This window comes from Solenopsis invicta, chromosome 11 (assembly GCF_016802725.1).
Source record: "Solenopsis invicta isolate M01_SB chromosome 11, UNIL_Sinv_3.0, whole genome shotgun sequence".
NCBI classification, from domain to species: Eukaryota; Metazoa; Arthropoda; class Insecta; order Hymenoptera; family Formicidae; genus Solenopsis; species Solenopsis invicta.
The window spans coordinates 520,111-536,258 of NC_052674.1; the positions used below are offsets into that span (position 1 = coordinate 520,111).

Consider the following 16,148-nt stretch of genomic DNA (forward strand, 5'->3'; position numbering starts at 1 on the left):
AAGCAAAAAAAATGTAAAATGTCTATTAGAACAGCATTTAATTTTATATATCTTTGTCATTAAAATTTTCTTTCTATTCTATTACATTATCTATTATATTATACGCAATCTTTATTACAGTTTGTAGTGTTAAGACAAATCAAATAAATTGAAAGAGAATATAGATTTTATGTCGATAGGACTATGTCTTCATCTGTATTGTGTAATAATATTTCTTATTTTAAGTGTTGTGTTGTTCACTTTCAAGTTCAGTTTCAAATATCTGTCCATCAACAAGAATTGTCACTAAGATTCTAACGTTTTCACTTAGCGATCCCATTAGTCTCAGTCCATTATTGCGTCGTCCTTTCTTTCGGTCGCCTAACTGTACCAGTTCTCTCTTTCTCCGTCGCTCTTTACGTTACTACCGTCCGCAAGTACGGCGATGATTACATCCGGGAAACGCACATTTACTCGTAAAAGAAAATACTACCGTATCTTTACGGTCATGTGACTACACGTACGACCACGTGCTCATAGCATTCTCTGTCAGCATATAACAATTAAGGTGGAAATTCATCACATGTTGTAACGGCCGGTGAAGAAAGCCTTTAAACAAGTTTATCGTCTTTGCCTATCATCATTTAATTATTCCTCTTTTTACACGTGTAGCTTCTTGTATCTGTACTAATCAGTTTATACCGTATTATAGTGTTAAGAGATATATTATATTAAGATTAGATTATCAGTTAATTGTCTGATGGAAATGTCATTTAAAGACTAAGCAATATCGATGAAATAACTTTATTAAGAGCGCTTGTGAATCTTTCTGATAGACAGGGAAAGTGGCATTTATAAATATACTATTTAGTAAAAAATGATAATATTATCATTATTGAAACGGTATCATTCGATAATGAGATCGTGATAAAAACTCAAGTTTGTACGTACATTTTATTCTTAATGATTACTCGTACTATATCATTAAAGTAAACGACGAGTAAAGTGGATAATGTACATTTAGTCCCGTATAACAATCGATGTCAATGTAATTGGAATTCATCAAGTGATGCAAAACTATACGTATAACAAACAGCTTATACTCGAAAGGAGCTGCGAGAATTGAGAATGCATTGGACAGTGTTGATCAAATCCATTACTCTAATTGTTCAAGTCATTTTCCAAATGTAACTCGTCACGGATCGTAAATTGTGCTGGATTAACAGTATCTCAGATGCTGTTAATGAGTTCTTGATTTTCATTTATCATTGTACATTGTCTCTTACACACGCGTATGCATAGTAAGAATTATGTGTGATGATTTTGAATCATTACTCGATGCGTTTTCTTTTTCCTCGTACATTAATATTCTAATGAAATGTACATTTTCTAGGTCAAAATATGCAATACCATAGTATTAAGTAACGCAGAAACTCTCTCTTTCCAGCTTTTTTACTGAATTTCACTTACTCTTGCTAACAAAAAGTCTTAATAATCTAAGTAAATAAATTTTAATAATCGTTGCTTCTTTGATTAAAATAAGATAATTTTAATTAAGCGTAAATAAAGTGCAACAAGATGCAAGAAAGAAATTTCCAAGTAATCTATAAGCTAAACTATAATTGAAGCTATCGTTTTTACGTTAGCTATTGAGCAATGTATGTGGTAACAATAACAAGAAATAACTAGTGTTGAAAATAATAAAAACTCATTTCCGCATGACACTATTCTGTAACACGTAAAGTTAGTCATGCATGCAAATTGATGGATAAATCTACAACTGTTTCTCTTTCTCGATGCAGAGGTTTGCACTTATAATCGTGTCTGGGTGGAGAGTATCGTCTGTTTTACCTGCATTCCACTCCTGATGCGTTGTTATTAACGACGATTGGCGCGGTGGAGTTTTAAGGTTCGTTTGACAAGCAGGTCAGAGGGATACTTACTTACGGGGCTGTACGACATTGTTTTGGTTGAGGGGTCTTTCCTTCCGTTGTGCTCTGGCGTTAAACAGCGCGTGGATCAAGTACGGGCGCGTATACCAAGAATCTTAATGCAATAGGTAGGAGAGACTAATGGGTGCTCACTTATATAAGTCACAATGCAACCAGATTCTAAAGAGTAGTCTGCGGGATTTATCGAGCTGACCAGCAGACTGGACAGAGAGTAAAACGTAACAAAGGAGAAGCTTATGATCATTGTGTTAGACGTAACTCAAAAAGAAGAATCGACGAGCTCGCGAGATTATAAATAATAGTTTGCGATGGAAAAACGACGTTCAATAATTTTGGTCTTACATTTCCTTTATCTCGCGGTGTTCTGCAATTTAGTGACTGCCAAAAGTGAATATACGAGTCTGTTTGAACGGTGTGCAAAGGAAAAGAATACCTTTGATTGCTTCAAACGGCGTGCCTTGGAGATCCTCGACTCGGCCATCCAAGACGATACTGTATATAAAATCAATGATTATATTTCAATTACTAAAGATCCAGCATCTACTGCTAGAAGTCGCAGCTCGATGACAGCAGACAATGACACGGAACTAAGTCTCGATCAAAAATTGGATAACAAATTCTATGAGTACTTGACATCGAGAAGCGTGAAACTGACAATACCGGGCAATGCTTTTGAAGGTAATGACACCTCAACATTGCGTTATCGAAAGCATGTTTTGTACGCTTTTGATCATTCATGAAATCATCGCGATGTAAATTATAATCTAAAATATTTTACAATTAACGTTGTTTGATATAAATCAAGCACGATTTCTTACCATGGATATTCAACAAAAGAATGCTTTATGACAAGAGATAGAATTTAATGATATTCAAATAAATTTGATTTATTTGCAGGAAGAAAAAAGAAGAATAAAGGTTACGGATATATAATAGTAGCAGGTGCCGTGTTAGCAGGTAAGATCCTGTAAAAACATTAGTGTTCTAATTTTTAGAATAGATTTAGTTTATATTTTAAAATACAAACTAAAAGCATAATAATCAAAATGTTCTGTTACCTTAATACAATTTTTTTGGCTAATAAACTATATTTTTAAACAATGTCACTGATACAAATAAAACATATTTTTTTTATTATACAAAAAGTCTTTATTTTGTTATGGTTAAAATAAATAAATTTTTAGTCAGATAAAAATATATAAAAGATTTAGCTATAAAATCAGTTAGTGGAAAAAGAATCGATTCTTCTAATTTTGCTTACGGAAACTTCAATTATTTGTTTAGGCATGATGGCGCAACTAGCTTATGGAAAAATTGCTTTCATCGCTGGTACGGCATTATTGACAGCGAAAATGGCTTTAGTTTTAAGCGCGATAGTCGGCTTGAAGAAACTCGTATCAGGTGGAGGAGGTCACGAAGTGATATATGCGACAGCATCGGAACATCATGGAGGTGGTGGCGGATATGGTGGTGGTGGTGGTGGTAGCTACGGGGGCTGGCAACGCGCAATGGAAGTTGTTCCTCCAACCTGAATCATATTTGACACGTATTACAGTTTCGAAAGTTGTATGATTTAGTTACCGCATGTAATACGTCTTCTTTGATGTATCCGATAATGTAAACGTATTGATATTTTTTTTATTTTATTATTTATTTATTACTTAAACATTTAATTAATAAAAACAAATTAATGTACAATTACTTCTTTTTTTGACCTAAACAAATGTGTTATTTCACAAAGAATAAACACACTGTTAAAAATACACAGCAAAATTTAACGTAATATAACGGAAGCAAACTTTGAGTAGTTACATTAAAAATATTTAATGTTGTCAAAAGTGAACTAAATTTCACATACATGTTTTTTAGTTATAAATACATTAAATTTAATGTATTTGGATATTTCAAAAATATATTGAATTGTATCACATTTTTAACAGTGCGTAATATCATTGTTTGATATTACATTATTTTGAGAATTTTACCTCCCATTAATATGTATTAGTTTATATTAATTAGAATTACATAAATCAAGACAGATATATTTTTTTGTATCAAAGAGATATTAAATATTTTTTTAATTAATTTATTACTACATTGTGTTATTTAATTTATACCTAATTTTATTATTTTGTAATATTTTATAATGTAACATTATTTAAAAAATAATATATATTAACTATAAAATATTCAATATATATTTGTTCATTAATTTCACAATATGTAAATTGACAACTATGATCGATGCTAGATTTTATGCTTTATATACTTATATATAAAAATTTTGTACATTATGATAACATTTTCAATTCTATGAACCGTGCGCCAAACACAGGCAAACTTGAAACGCAATCATAAACTAAAATAAAAAATAATATAAAATAAATCAATCGTCAATGTTAATGTTACAAAACATTTATTAATTTCATAAAGACTCTTAATATACAAATAATTACACAAAAAATTAAAAGTATGTATAACAAATAAGTTAAAAATATATGTTTAAAATAAAGATTAAATAATTACATGGTTAGATATTATTAAAATATATTTATATTTAAAGATTCACAAACACTTTCTATTATAATATAATTTTGGATAAATACAAATAAATTTTCATTGAATATATTATATATTTATATGATACACATTATTTATCATTAAATTAATAATTTTTTGTTATTTGTTCAAAATATCAAATTCTTTCATAAAACTATAAGCTTTATAAATAGTTTGGCATATAAATGCATTTATGTATAAGTAATTTTATAAATAATTTCATTTATTTACTGCTTGCCAATTTTTTAATACTTAAAATCTATTTATATTATAATATAAGCTGCCGTCGCTTTCGATGTTCATAAAGATAATCATTACGAGTGTAATCATTATGAGGGTAATCATTGCGATCATCACCGTAATCACTACTACGATGATCGTAATCGACGCTTGAGCTGTGGGTTTGTATATAGCTAGTATGTGGATGTTTTACTATTTCATACGAAACTTTTCCAGAATCTGAAAAAAATTTATATAATTAATTATTTTAAATTAATATTCCAGTTTTATGTCAAAAATATGAATCATTTTATAAAAGCTAATCTTTCAAGTTTCTATGATTAGAAAAGTTAAAAATTTTAAATGTATCTTAAATTTAAAAAAATTATAAAAACGCATTATAAAATGTATTATTATTAAAATGAGTTAAAACTTATAAAATCTGTTATAGAATAAATTAATATAATTTAATAAAATTTATTTTGAATTAATATGATTATGCAATTTTTGCGATAAATAATTGTTTCGGTTCCGCGTGATTCTAACTTACTTCGATCTCTTTCACTTATTGTTAGTAGAGCTTACAATTAACGTAACGGAATTGCAGTCGTTCCCTTAAGGAAGTGCTGCCAGGTATTATCAAAAATAACAAGATATGCGTACCCTTATAAAATGCTCTATTTATTCGTGCGTTCTGTTCGAGAACTCGATGCCGAATGCCCGAGCAACGAGCGGTTAACGTTCGTCTCGAGCAAAATACAACGTGTTTACTTCTGTCAGTTAATTTCATTCGCTATAAAATGTGTCGCATAAAATAGATACTCAGGTCCTAACAACAATAATAATAATTTGTAAACTATCTCCGCGATATTTATTTTTAGTATTTGATGCAAGAGTTTACTTTCAATTCTTCCGTTTTCTATTTTTGACTTAATAATTTAATTGATTGTAACTTTACTGTTATGTATTGTAAGAAACAAATATTTGTATGCATTTTTATGATCATAGAAGCTTGAAACATGAAAGAAATTAAATAATAATTTTTTATAATTTGATTTACCTACCACGTACCATTCTTTTTTAGAATTGCTGCAATTGCAATTGCTAAAGCTACTTTTGCCAGCAATATTGCCTTTCCCGCGAGAGCTGCAACGCCATTTAATAATCCATAAAGCAACGCTGCTTTCATGGCAGCTAACATGTAAACTACTATTCTGTCATTTCCTTTTTTATTTTTCTTCCGAGCAGAAACTAAAATTCAAAATAAATTAATTAATTAATCTAGTATCTATTATTTAATTTAAATCAAAATTTAATTTATGTCAAGTTAATCAAATAAATAATGTTATAAAAAATGAACATCTTGACATTCATTATGAATAAACGTTATATATGCGAGCAAATATTTTTATTATTATCTTCCTTTTTTTTCTTTTCACGTAATATTATATTCAGAAGCATTAATATTTTTGAAAAAAAAAACGAAATTAAATATAATGAATAAATATATTATTTTTCCACACAATTTTTTTTTAAATATAATCCTTAATTCAATTAAATTATTTCATTGAATATTTGCGTGCTCAATTACTTAATTGCTGGTTAAGAAATCTTAAATGTTGACTACAAAGTCATGAAGAATCAAAATTTTTCTTTTTCTTTTTTTTGTCAATATTATAGAATATTTTTTTGTTTAAACATTAAGTGTCAAATGCAAGATTCTAAAAGTGATATGTAACAGAAAGTAATAAGAGATTATTGATTATTAGTATTGGTAAGTATTAACATTAAGAGATAATTTTATATAAAAAAAAGATATTGTTGCAAAATGCTTTCGTTTGATTTAATATACTTAAATGACTTAAAAGGAAGATTATGAGATTACTTTCTTTAATTATTGTATTATACACTTGTAATCCACATTATAAAAAATGAATATAAATATTCTCACCTTCTCCTACGTCATTGATATCATCTAAAAGTTTTTGTCGGGCTTTTCTGCTTGATTGCGTTTGATTTTCGCCATTTGGCGAAGGAGTAACGGCCAATTTATTAGTTCTACACCTGGAGTTGTCACCTTCATTGCCGACACACTCGATTGTCTCCGAAGGTTTCAACAGATTTTTTCTGTTCACGGGTTCGCAAAAACAAATGGCGATAACACCGCCTAATACCAGAAGCGCGAAGAGTCGCCAAAGCATGTTCGATCAGAACTGACGCTTTCTGGAGATCGTCATATTTATAGTCTCTAGCAATTAGTCGTAATGGCAGAGTAAAGTGGTGTTACGACATACAGAGCGTGAATGCATCCATAGAAAAATGCATCATGCGCGTAAAATTATTCCAACCGGTGCTATAGAACCGTACGTTTCTGCACGCACATGATGGCGTACATATTCAATACATAGTACCGTACTTGTTGCAATGTTAAATGGAGTGCATGTGCAGTGAGAAGATAAATCTCAGTAGCGCGTATCACATTTTCGACCCATCCGAAATACAGAACAACGTATTTGTGGTGGTACACGATGTAAGTTGACTCGCATATTCGGTCAGTGAAATAGACGGATTGATATAGTGGGAAAAGTAGCAACGTAAACAGGATGAAATAAATGAAATTTCAAATTTATCGAAATCGAAGGTTAAGCATGAATGAATATGTTGGCCAGAGAAGATACTTTTATGCAAGCTAATGTAACATAGTACATTTTTAACGTACATGTTACGGACCTGTAACTTCCGAGAAAGGTAATACATTTATAATATCAAATAGACCGATAATAGAAACGTTGAAGAAAGTAGAAAGTGATGTGAAATATATGATTAATTTACGTGTTATCTCCAATTCAGTGTTTTTATTTATCTTACATACTCATATTTTCTATTTTGTCGAAAGTTGATCGTTTAAGATCGACGTCATTCATCGTCAATTATTTCCATTATTTGTTATTTGCCAATGATGATTATATAATATATACCATTATATTATATCATTAATTCGGAGATTTTCTTCAATACAATAGATTAAGAATGATATAAAACTTGATTAAATTTCCTACTGTTAGTATAACTATTACCAAATGCATAATGATATATCACTTACGTACCAAAAATTTGTCTACAATATTTTAAGTCAAGGTAAGTTTAGGTAAATTATCATTTTTATTGTGTATTATTTTCAGGTACACGCATCACGATATATGTACAAAGTGACAGTAAAAATCGTTACATTACAGAGAAATAAAACTGTTGCTGATTTTATAATTACAGCTGCTATTAAAAAGTTATTAAATAAAGGCACGAGTTAAATTAAGATAATAAGTAAATTGTCGAATAAATAAAAAAAGCTTGCTTTTCACTTGTTGCAGCTCCCACGATCCTTGCACGTCGGAAAGTGGAGAATAAGGCCTAAAAAGCATGATCTTTTTCTTCGACGAGTGTTTTGTATGCCACTGGGCCAATCGAGCATCCTCGATTCACTAGGCAGAGTATGCAGAGGGTTACAGCCTCTGAAGGTTACCGGCTATACGCATCTCGAGATGGCACGAAGAATGCAGCTCCCGCACTTTAGTGTCCGACCGACGTTTGAAATTCCTCGTACATTCCCAGCGTTAACGTAAGGTGTAATAGCAAAGAACTATTATGCTCTCAAATATATTTGATGCATTGTTGTTTTATAAATTCTGTTACGTCTGCTATGTTAATTTGATATTTCTGCACAACGCCTTCCTTCGCTCGATTATCGAGTAGTCATCACGCGAGTAACTACGCTCGCTTATTTGAACAATTTTTTGCTGTTATGCACGTGCTACTTTAGCATTTTAAACGAATGGTAAAGCCCATTGAAGTATGAATTCTTTCGTTTACTACTAAATTTAATGCTTTCGCGAACAAACATGATCCGGTGTAATGAGTTAAATCAGAACCCTCCGCATGCGAATCGGCAGAACCACCTGTTGCTGATCGTTGACCTGAATCTAATAACAGGCAGAAACGTCCTGTTCTTGTCTAAAATATCTCTCGAGGAAATCGCTCATGACGGTTTAACCTATTGCCTCACTTTTATTATTCCGGAAACCTGTGTGTTCCGCACCATAACTGATCTTCCGTATATCGTAGGTTTTACGCGCGTCAGGCTTCTCTAAAGTCTCTGAAATACCTAGTCTATTTCCACACTTTATAGCTCGGTAGGCTTAAATCACAAAGTTCAGTGGTAAATAGGTAGCCTATTTCAATTTTCAATTTTGTTTGAGAAGAATAGTATTATTGTGACCCAATGATGCCTTGGAAAGTATTCTTTCGGTAAACTTCCGCGAATTAGATGTTGAAGGATGAATGGGCTAATTTATGCGACGTCATTAAGATAAATGTCTCGACTGAAACGTCCTACTTCTCTACTTTTGCGAACAATCGAAAGTTCGCCGCTTTTGTGACTTGGGACTTGAGCGGTATCAGATAACGAATAATAATTAAGCCGAACCGCACTGTGTGTAGGCTCATCGTCGCGGAATCCATTTCTCGCACCGTTCATGAGAATGTAACTGCGCGCTCAGAATGTGGCACGGGCCTTAATACAGTTAAACACCGTCAGTGTGGGCCCGTAGCACTGACTATGGGATAATCGCGAAGTAGGTAACAGTATGGAGGATGCATCGCGTTGGCTGTTGTCGCATTAGAGATGCGCTAACCTCGATCGAGTGTGTCGAGGATGCGCCATGCGCGCTCAGCTTCACGCTCTTAACAAACCGTGATACGAGAAGAAAACAGAATACGTTGGATCCGGCGGTTCGTCTTTCGTCTTGTGTCTCTGCACACGTCGTTAATTCTTTCGAATTACGACGCGCTTTCGTATACGAGAGACGCTAATTTTTTTTTTTTTTTTTTTATCTTGCACCTGCACCCACGACGATTTCGTAAAAGAGATGAAAAATCTTTGTTCTTTCTTTTCTCTCTCTTTATCTTTTAGCAGCAGCAAATTGATATAAAAATGTCTAGTACTGAACGCATTAGTGCAATCAGGAGTCATACACGGTGCGTATATGTATGTCAAACATTTCCAGTAATTGAGTAAATTAGCTAATTAAACACCACAAGGCTGTGAATTCCATGTTCGTAATGTTCATTCATCTACATTCTACCGGCTATCCCCATTTAATAGCTACCGTACCAAAAATGAACGACAGCTGGTTTACACATGACGCGTGCTATGTGCGTGTAATCAAAACGCAATTTGTGCAAGAGTGACGTGCTATACAGTTGTACTGTTGCGCAATAAAGCGGTATCGCATCATGTAATCTCGAAGCACTGTTACTGTTTTGTTCGTCTCGCTTTATGTATTTCAGTGTCAATAAATCTGGAACGAAATGAAATCTCTTCTTCTTCTTCTTCAACACAGCATTTCTTGTTAAAAAAAAAAAAAAATATACAAATCATTTTAGATATATTTCCACGTTCCATATACATGTATGCGATTTATTATTATACATTCATTTTTTTGCAAAGTCATAACTGTATGCAAAGAGAAAAGGTAAAAAAGGGGGAGAAATGATCTCGTTATATTTGATACAAAGACAAAAAAATATGATTAATCCAATGATCGTGTCTGTAGGGAAAACAACGAGATGAGAGAATGATACACAGAAATGCAGAGAAAGTAGATCATCCGTGTCGATAATTCTCACTCATTCCGCGCCGCAGGAAAATCGTAGGAAGGTCACGGGCTGTCCGTAACCTGGAACCAGTTTCTAACATCCTCACGTTATGCCAGGGGTCAGCGAGATCACGGTGCCAGATACTCTACCAATGCAGTACACGGCCATGCGGCGCTCCCCTCTGGTCTCATCTCAACACAAGTCTTGCCTTTCCTTTACTCCCGCGCAAGATGCGAATCACGATGAGGCCTCACTAACGTAATGCGGAAGATGCACACACAGATGCACGTACTTCCAGGTACTAACCGCCGCCGTGCCGCCGCGCCGCCGCGCCGCCGCCGTCGCGGCGAAATTTAATGAACGAATCGCGTGGCGGCCGTTGAACAGCAGCGTCTCGATCTCGAGAGACGCGCGAGTGGGTCTCTGTGTCAGGAAGGGTCACATGTTCTTGGCGCGCTACCACCATGAGAATTTTTACCTCGGCCCCGTCCCGCCGCGATGGCAGCTGTCTAGCGAGCTGAAAGAGAAAGAGGAGGATGCAAGGACGAGAGGGGTTCGCGCGACGGTGTCGGAGAGAAGATAGAAGAGGATTATCCACTCATACAAGCGAGGTCGTGTCGTCACGTGCACCGGCATATCCGTCCGTTTATGCGAGAGAGATACCACCTCACCCCCTTCGTGTGAAGGATGGCATGGCTAGGAGGCTGATGGCTCCTCGCTGGTATATATCTGCCCGGAGACTTGGTCCTGATGCCAGTTCTCTCTAGTCGAGGATCATCCAACTCGTGGGTGCGCGCGCAACTTTTCGTATCTCCTCTCGGACTAGTCACTTCGAATTTCGAGTCGCGTGCCTCTCGCGTGATTTCGAGGATACGAGGTGTCTCTGTGATTTAGTCCCAAGTTGCCCGGCCAAGCGATTCGCGAGTTGGAAATAAGCCATCCAGAATGTCGGCGATTAAGATTATATCCAGGTGCGTGCTGCTGTTGTTAGTCTGCGGTGCAACTATCCACGCCGATGAGGACGGCGGATTCCTCGAGCGAGGATATCGTGCCCTTTATCGCGTCTACGAGGAGTGCGAGCATCGCAACATGGCTGTGTCTCCGTGTTTGAAGAAGAAGGCGATCGCCTTCTTCGAGAGACTCGGTCGTATACAGACTTTACCGATCGGCGACAATCTCGAGCTGGTCAAAGTCGCGTCCACGACGGACGATAGTTCCAAGAGCACGGTCTCCGATCTGGAGAAGACTCTGGCTAGAACTAACGGAGGGGCCATGGATGAAACGCTCAACGATATTCTGTTCGAGCGCGTAGCCACGCTAATGAACAGTTTCAACGTGCAGATCAGCTTACCAAAGACGAATGCTGGCGAATTGAAACGAAGTATCGAGGAAGGCCGTGGCAAAATGAAGAAGATGATGGGCATGATGATGATGGGATTTGCGATGAAACTCGCCGCGTTAGTTCCCATTGCTATGGGCGTGCTTTTCCTGTTGGCCGGTAAGGCGCTCATCATCAGCAAGATCGCTTTGGTTCTCTCGCTCATCATCGGCTTGAAGAAGCTACTCAGTCAAAAGCAGGGTGGTCACGATCACGGTGGCTGGCAGCAGGGCGGAGGTGGATGGGACAGAAGTCTAAAGGGAGTCGTAGGCGCACCTCTATCATCGATGACGGAAGCTGAACGCGAGTACGCTCACACCTTGGCTTACAGCGCGCGGCAGAAGCACTAAACGATTCACATGGCGAAAAGAAACAATGGGAAATCTTCAGGTATTAGGAGGGAGCAACGCCTGTATCCAAAGGAGCAGATAATACGCGATTTCAGAGACAGTTCGAGTTATCGAGATAGATTTGCTAATTTATCTTTTACACGTAAGACAAATTTCATCATTCATAAGACGTCGCATTTATGCGTACTGCATAAATGGTGTAGGAAACAAAAAAGTGTAAAGATGAAATATATCAGTGATTTAATGTTGGAATAGAGCAAAATGTGAAAAAAATACAAAAATGCAAAAGTTTTACAATTAAAAGTTATTAAAAGTAGAAGATTCAAATGGACGAGCTGTCTTATTCGTGTGAATACTTACAAGTCTGATCACTTTTTGAATAATCATCGATATGATAATAATCGTATCGTATAATTTCTCGTCTCTTCAATTAACAGTTTTATGAATGATGTAGCTATTTCATACGATAATGTATAATAGCAATGTTTTATTATTATATTTGTGGTGCAAAAAAGAAGCTATCTTGACAATTTTTTGTAAAGTGGAAAAAAAAATTGCGCAATGCTGGAATGTAAATAATTGTGTCAAAAAATAGTAAAACGAAAGAAGTTGCAACGACAAGTGTTTGCATTTCAACTGCCAACTGTCTTAGCAAATAATCCAACGAAATGATAACGAGACTGTAATATTCACGCACGCGAATTTCTAACGGTGCTGGTTCGAAGTTTTTGTCGGCAATCGGAACGCGATTAATCTCGTAGTCGAGCGAAAAGATGACAGACTTCATTCTTTGATTAGCCGAATTTGCAGTCGTTTCTCAGTACACTTGCGATATTTATATTTATTTTTATAGTACCGCACTAAGGTAGGCGGCAAAATATATATATATATATATTTATTTTAGATTTATTAATAACCTTAGAAAGAGAGAAAGAGAGAGAGAAAGAGAGTTCAGAATGTGTAGCTTGCGACAAGTACTTACACAAGTATCAATATTTACGTTACTAAAATCGTGTGTTCAGTAGAGTAAGCGTGACGACTAAAACACTTGAGTATTAAAATGTAGCGAATAATAAATACTAATTCCATCTGTCAACATTTATTGTAATGATTAACTCATATAGATATATTACATTTTAAGAAACGTAGCATTTATTTCGTAATGATCGTAATACACGCAGATTGTTTCGCGTAGCTTTTTCTTCTTGTGGTTTCTAAGACATGAAAAGTAATTTGACTTAATGTATTTACAAAACGTACACTTGACGACGCGACGCATTCTATGAGATGTATACGAGATGTATACGTTTGACTCCGAGAAGCGATTATAAATTCGGCCTCGAGTGTTACTTTGTGCACACAGGCGTTCAATACTTTCTCAAAGATAACCGCGATTAGTTATACAAGTTTAACCTGATTGTAAATTATTACGAAATAAAGTTGTATGTCATTCTCACTTCTTATTCTGTATTCTTGGTGCGCTCCTTCCAAAGATCCTGTTCGATTTCGTTATCAATGTACCTTCAGTCCAAGGACGGTAGCGAACAAAGCGAAGAAGAATCCCGCAAGTAGCGTCGTTCCCTTGAGAAGAATCAAACCTCCGAGTATCGTTGGTATCAGAGCAACGAGTTTGAGTTTGTACGCCAACAATAACGCCATCAAAGTCCTGCCGACTTTTCGTTTCTTACGCCGTGCCTCGTCTGAAAATCATCACGAATAAAATGATTGAAACTTTCGACCTATAACTTCCGCGATTTAAACTCGTTAAATGATGAAAAGATTATCCAATTATTTAACACTTATTATTTAATGTTAACTCGATAAGTTACATAACTCCACATATATGTGAATACAACATTACATGATCGATATGTGAGTAAAATACAATTCTATTATGAATATGGTTATTGCATCTTAACACATATTTAGAAAATTTATTACAATCGAGAAATAAATAAATAATAAATAATTATAACGATACCATTAGTGTTAGTGTTACAGTCAAAATATAAAACTCTAAAGGAGACAGTAAAACAAATACTCGATGTATTTTATTTCAATATTAAAAGCCATTGTACTATTCAAGAAAAACCGTTGTATAACGGCATTATCAATCATACTTTATCAAAACGACATCGACAATTCAAACTTAATACTCTCTACTTTTCGCGTCAGCGTTTTATAGCCCTTGCATTAGGAGATAAAAACATTTCTGCTATTAAACGTCATATATAACGCTGCGTATTATAAAATTTACCTCGTCCCTCCACTTCGATATTTGAATGAGGATTATAGATGTCTTGGTCAAGCGAACGATGGACTTGGGCTACCTTGTCTTTGGTGTTGCGATCATTAATCGAAGAAATAAAACTCTCGGACGTGACATTATCATACGTATACCTGAGGACCTTCTTGCCGGAAGCGATGGCTCTCTCTTCTTCCTGCCATTTCTCTAGCGCGGTTCTCGAATGCTCAATCGCGCGACTGACGCAATTCAAGGTCAGCAGAATCGCGACCAGGTTAACTCTCGACAGCATCTTTTCTCACGTTCATGAAGAATAGGCTCTCACTGGAAATCCACTGATGGTATCTTGTACGCGGTTGCGACGACGTTCTCACTCTTTCGCCTGTTCCTATCTCACCCTATTTCATCGTCAAGACGTCATCGCGCGCACTGACAATTTTCCCAGGTCACGGAGTAACCCGAAACGAACGTTTTCTCGAATCGCAAAAACATCCGACTGGATGATGACGAGGCGAGCACTCTCTTTGTCTAGGATCGACGACGGGTCACGACGATGAGCGCTACGTCCGTCACGACATGCCTCTTTCGTTGCTCGTCGCAGTAGGCTGGATTTTCAAGTCGTTCACTTAAAGAAACGACATATAAAATATGGACGGTGTAGGAAGAAGGAATGAACAGTGCAGCGAGCAACCGCGAACTAACCGATCCACCGTTGATCCGCCACTCGACGACAAACTAACCGGACGCCGCGCGCGGATACCACGCCGTGCACGCTTCAGTTGCCGGGAAAATCGGCAGTCCGTGTAAAATGAGCTCCGACCGGCCAGCCAGCGATATATACGCTCGCGATAAACACTATGATCCAAATTGTCAGTACGGATATATGTGTCACGTTGTATCGCGGAACGGTATATCCGACGCACGAACCTGGTCGTTTCAGATAAGAAGGCTCCTGCGGGTGTTTCCGCGTCGCTCTAGAGAAAGGGAATGGAAGTCTTGGTGCGAACGAGCGCGTTATAACGCCCCTATAGGGGCGGAAATGCTCTTGCGGAACACGATGTCGTCGTTGACGTCGTTTTGCGATTTTCTTTCAGTTACGCCACGCAGACATTCGGGCCGAAGAGAACTCGATGAATAGTCTTCATGTTGGAAACGCTCCAACTGTCTCGCGTCGTCGTATGTAGGATCGTAGCGTGATTTCATTTATCTCGAATGTTCCTATCTTGAGGAAAGTCGGCTTACAAATGTTTGATCCAATTTTCAAATCTCTCTGATCAAATGCTCATATGCGCCGCGCTTTTGCATCAATCACTTCTTGTACTAGATAACTCGAAGATTTCACTTACGAGTTAGCATAATATATTGTTTGACAATCTTATTTGCATCGAGCGAATTTGAAACGTCAATTAGCGTCTCTCCTTAAATAAAACTTATTTTAAAATTAGACGAAGAACACAATTTATTTATTTTATTTGTTCACTCTTAAATTTGTCAGTTGAAATAAATCACTGTGTCATTTCAATTAGTTCAGCCTCATATCTGGAATTGAAATGACATCCGGTAAGTTGTCTGGAAAAAGTTGTATTATTGTTTCACTTCACTCCCTTCCACTCGCTTTTCAACTATGTTACGCCACTTTTAGATTATCGATTGAATTTCTTGCTAAAGTATCATCTTGCGCTCGTAACAGAGCATCGCAAACTGCACTACATCTCTCAATCTGCTGCATATTTATCTCAACCATGCGAAGTACTCGAAGCATGTGGTTCCGCTCAAGTGCACAATAGAATATTGCACATTGCTGTAACCAGCGA

At 36.0% G+C, this 16,148-nt stretch overlaps 4 protein-coding genes across 4 annotated transcripts; 2 read left to right on the plus strand and 2 right to left on the minus strand.

Annotated features, from left to right (window-relative positions):
- The first annotated feature begins 116 nt into the window (after nt 1–116).
- LOC105198789 lies at nt 117–3,834 on the plus strand. The gene is made up of 3 exons (XM_011165628.3): nt 117–2,609; nt 2,829–2,888; nt 3,216–3,834. The coding sequence occupies exons 1-3, from the start codon at nt 2,240–2,242 to the stop codon at nt 3,461–3,463; spliced, it is 678 nt and encodes a 225-aa protein (XP_011163930.3). The 5' UTR covers nt 117–2,239; the 3' UTR covers nt 3,464–3,834.
- An 865-nt stretch (nt 3,835–4,699) lies between these two features.
- LOC113004090 lies at nt 4,700–6,940 on the minus strand. Its single transcript, XM_039455052.1, has 3 exons — nt 6,661–6,940; nt 5,781–5,960; nt 4,700–4,949 (listed from the first exon to the last, which is right to left on the minus strand). Exons 1-3 carry the CDS (start codon nt 6,908–6,910, stop codon nt 4,759–4,761), a joined length of 621 nt encoding a protein of 206 aa, XP_039310986.1. The 5' UTR covers nt 6,911–6,940; the 3' UTR covers nt 4,700–4,758.
- Nucleotides 6,941–10,832: 3,892 nt separating this feature from the next.
- Nucleotides 10,833–13,545, plus strand: LOC120358969. The gene has a single exon (XM_039455007.1). The coding sequence runs from the start codon at nt 11,307–11,309 to the stop codon at nt 12,087–12,089; it is 783 nt and encodes a 260-aa protein (XP_039310941.1). The 5' UTR covers nt 10,833–11,306; the 3' UTR covers nt 12,090–13,545.
- A 26-nt stretch (nt 13,546–13,571) lies between these two features.
- Nucleotides 13,572–16,025, minus strand: LOC105198786. The gene is made up of 2 exons (XM_011165626.3): nt 14,347–16,025; nt 13,572–13,789 (listed from the first exon to the last, which is right to left on the minus strand). Exons 1-2 carry the CDS (start codon nt 14,624–14,626, stop codon nt 13,602–13,604), a joined length of 468 nt encoding a protein of 155 aa, XP_011163928.2. The 5' UTR covers nt 14,627–16,025; the 3' UTR covers nt 13,572–13,601.
- Nucleotides 16,026–16,148: the final 123 nt, after the last annotated feature.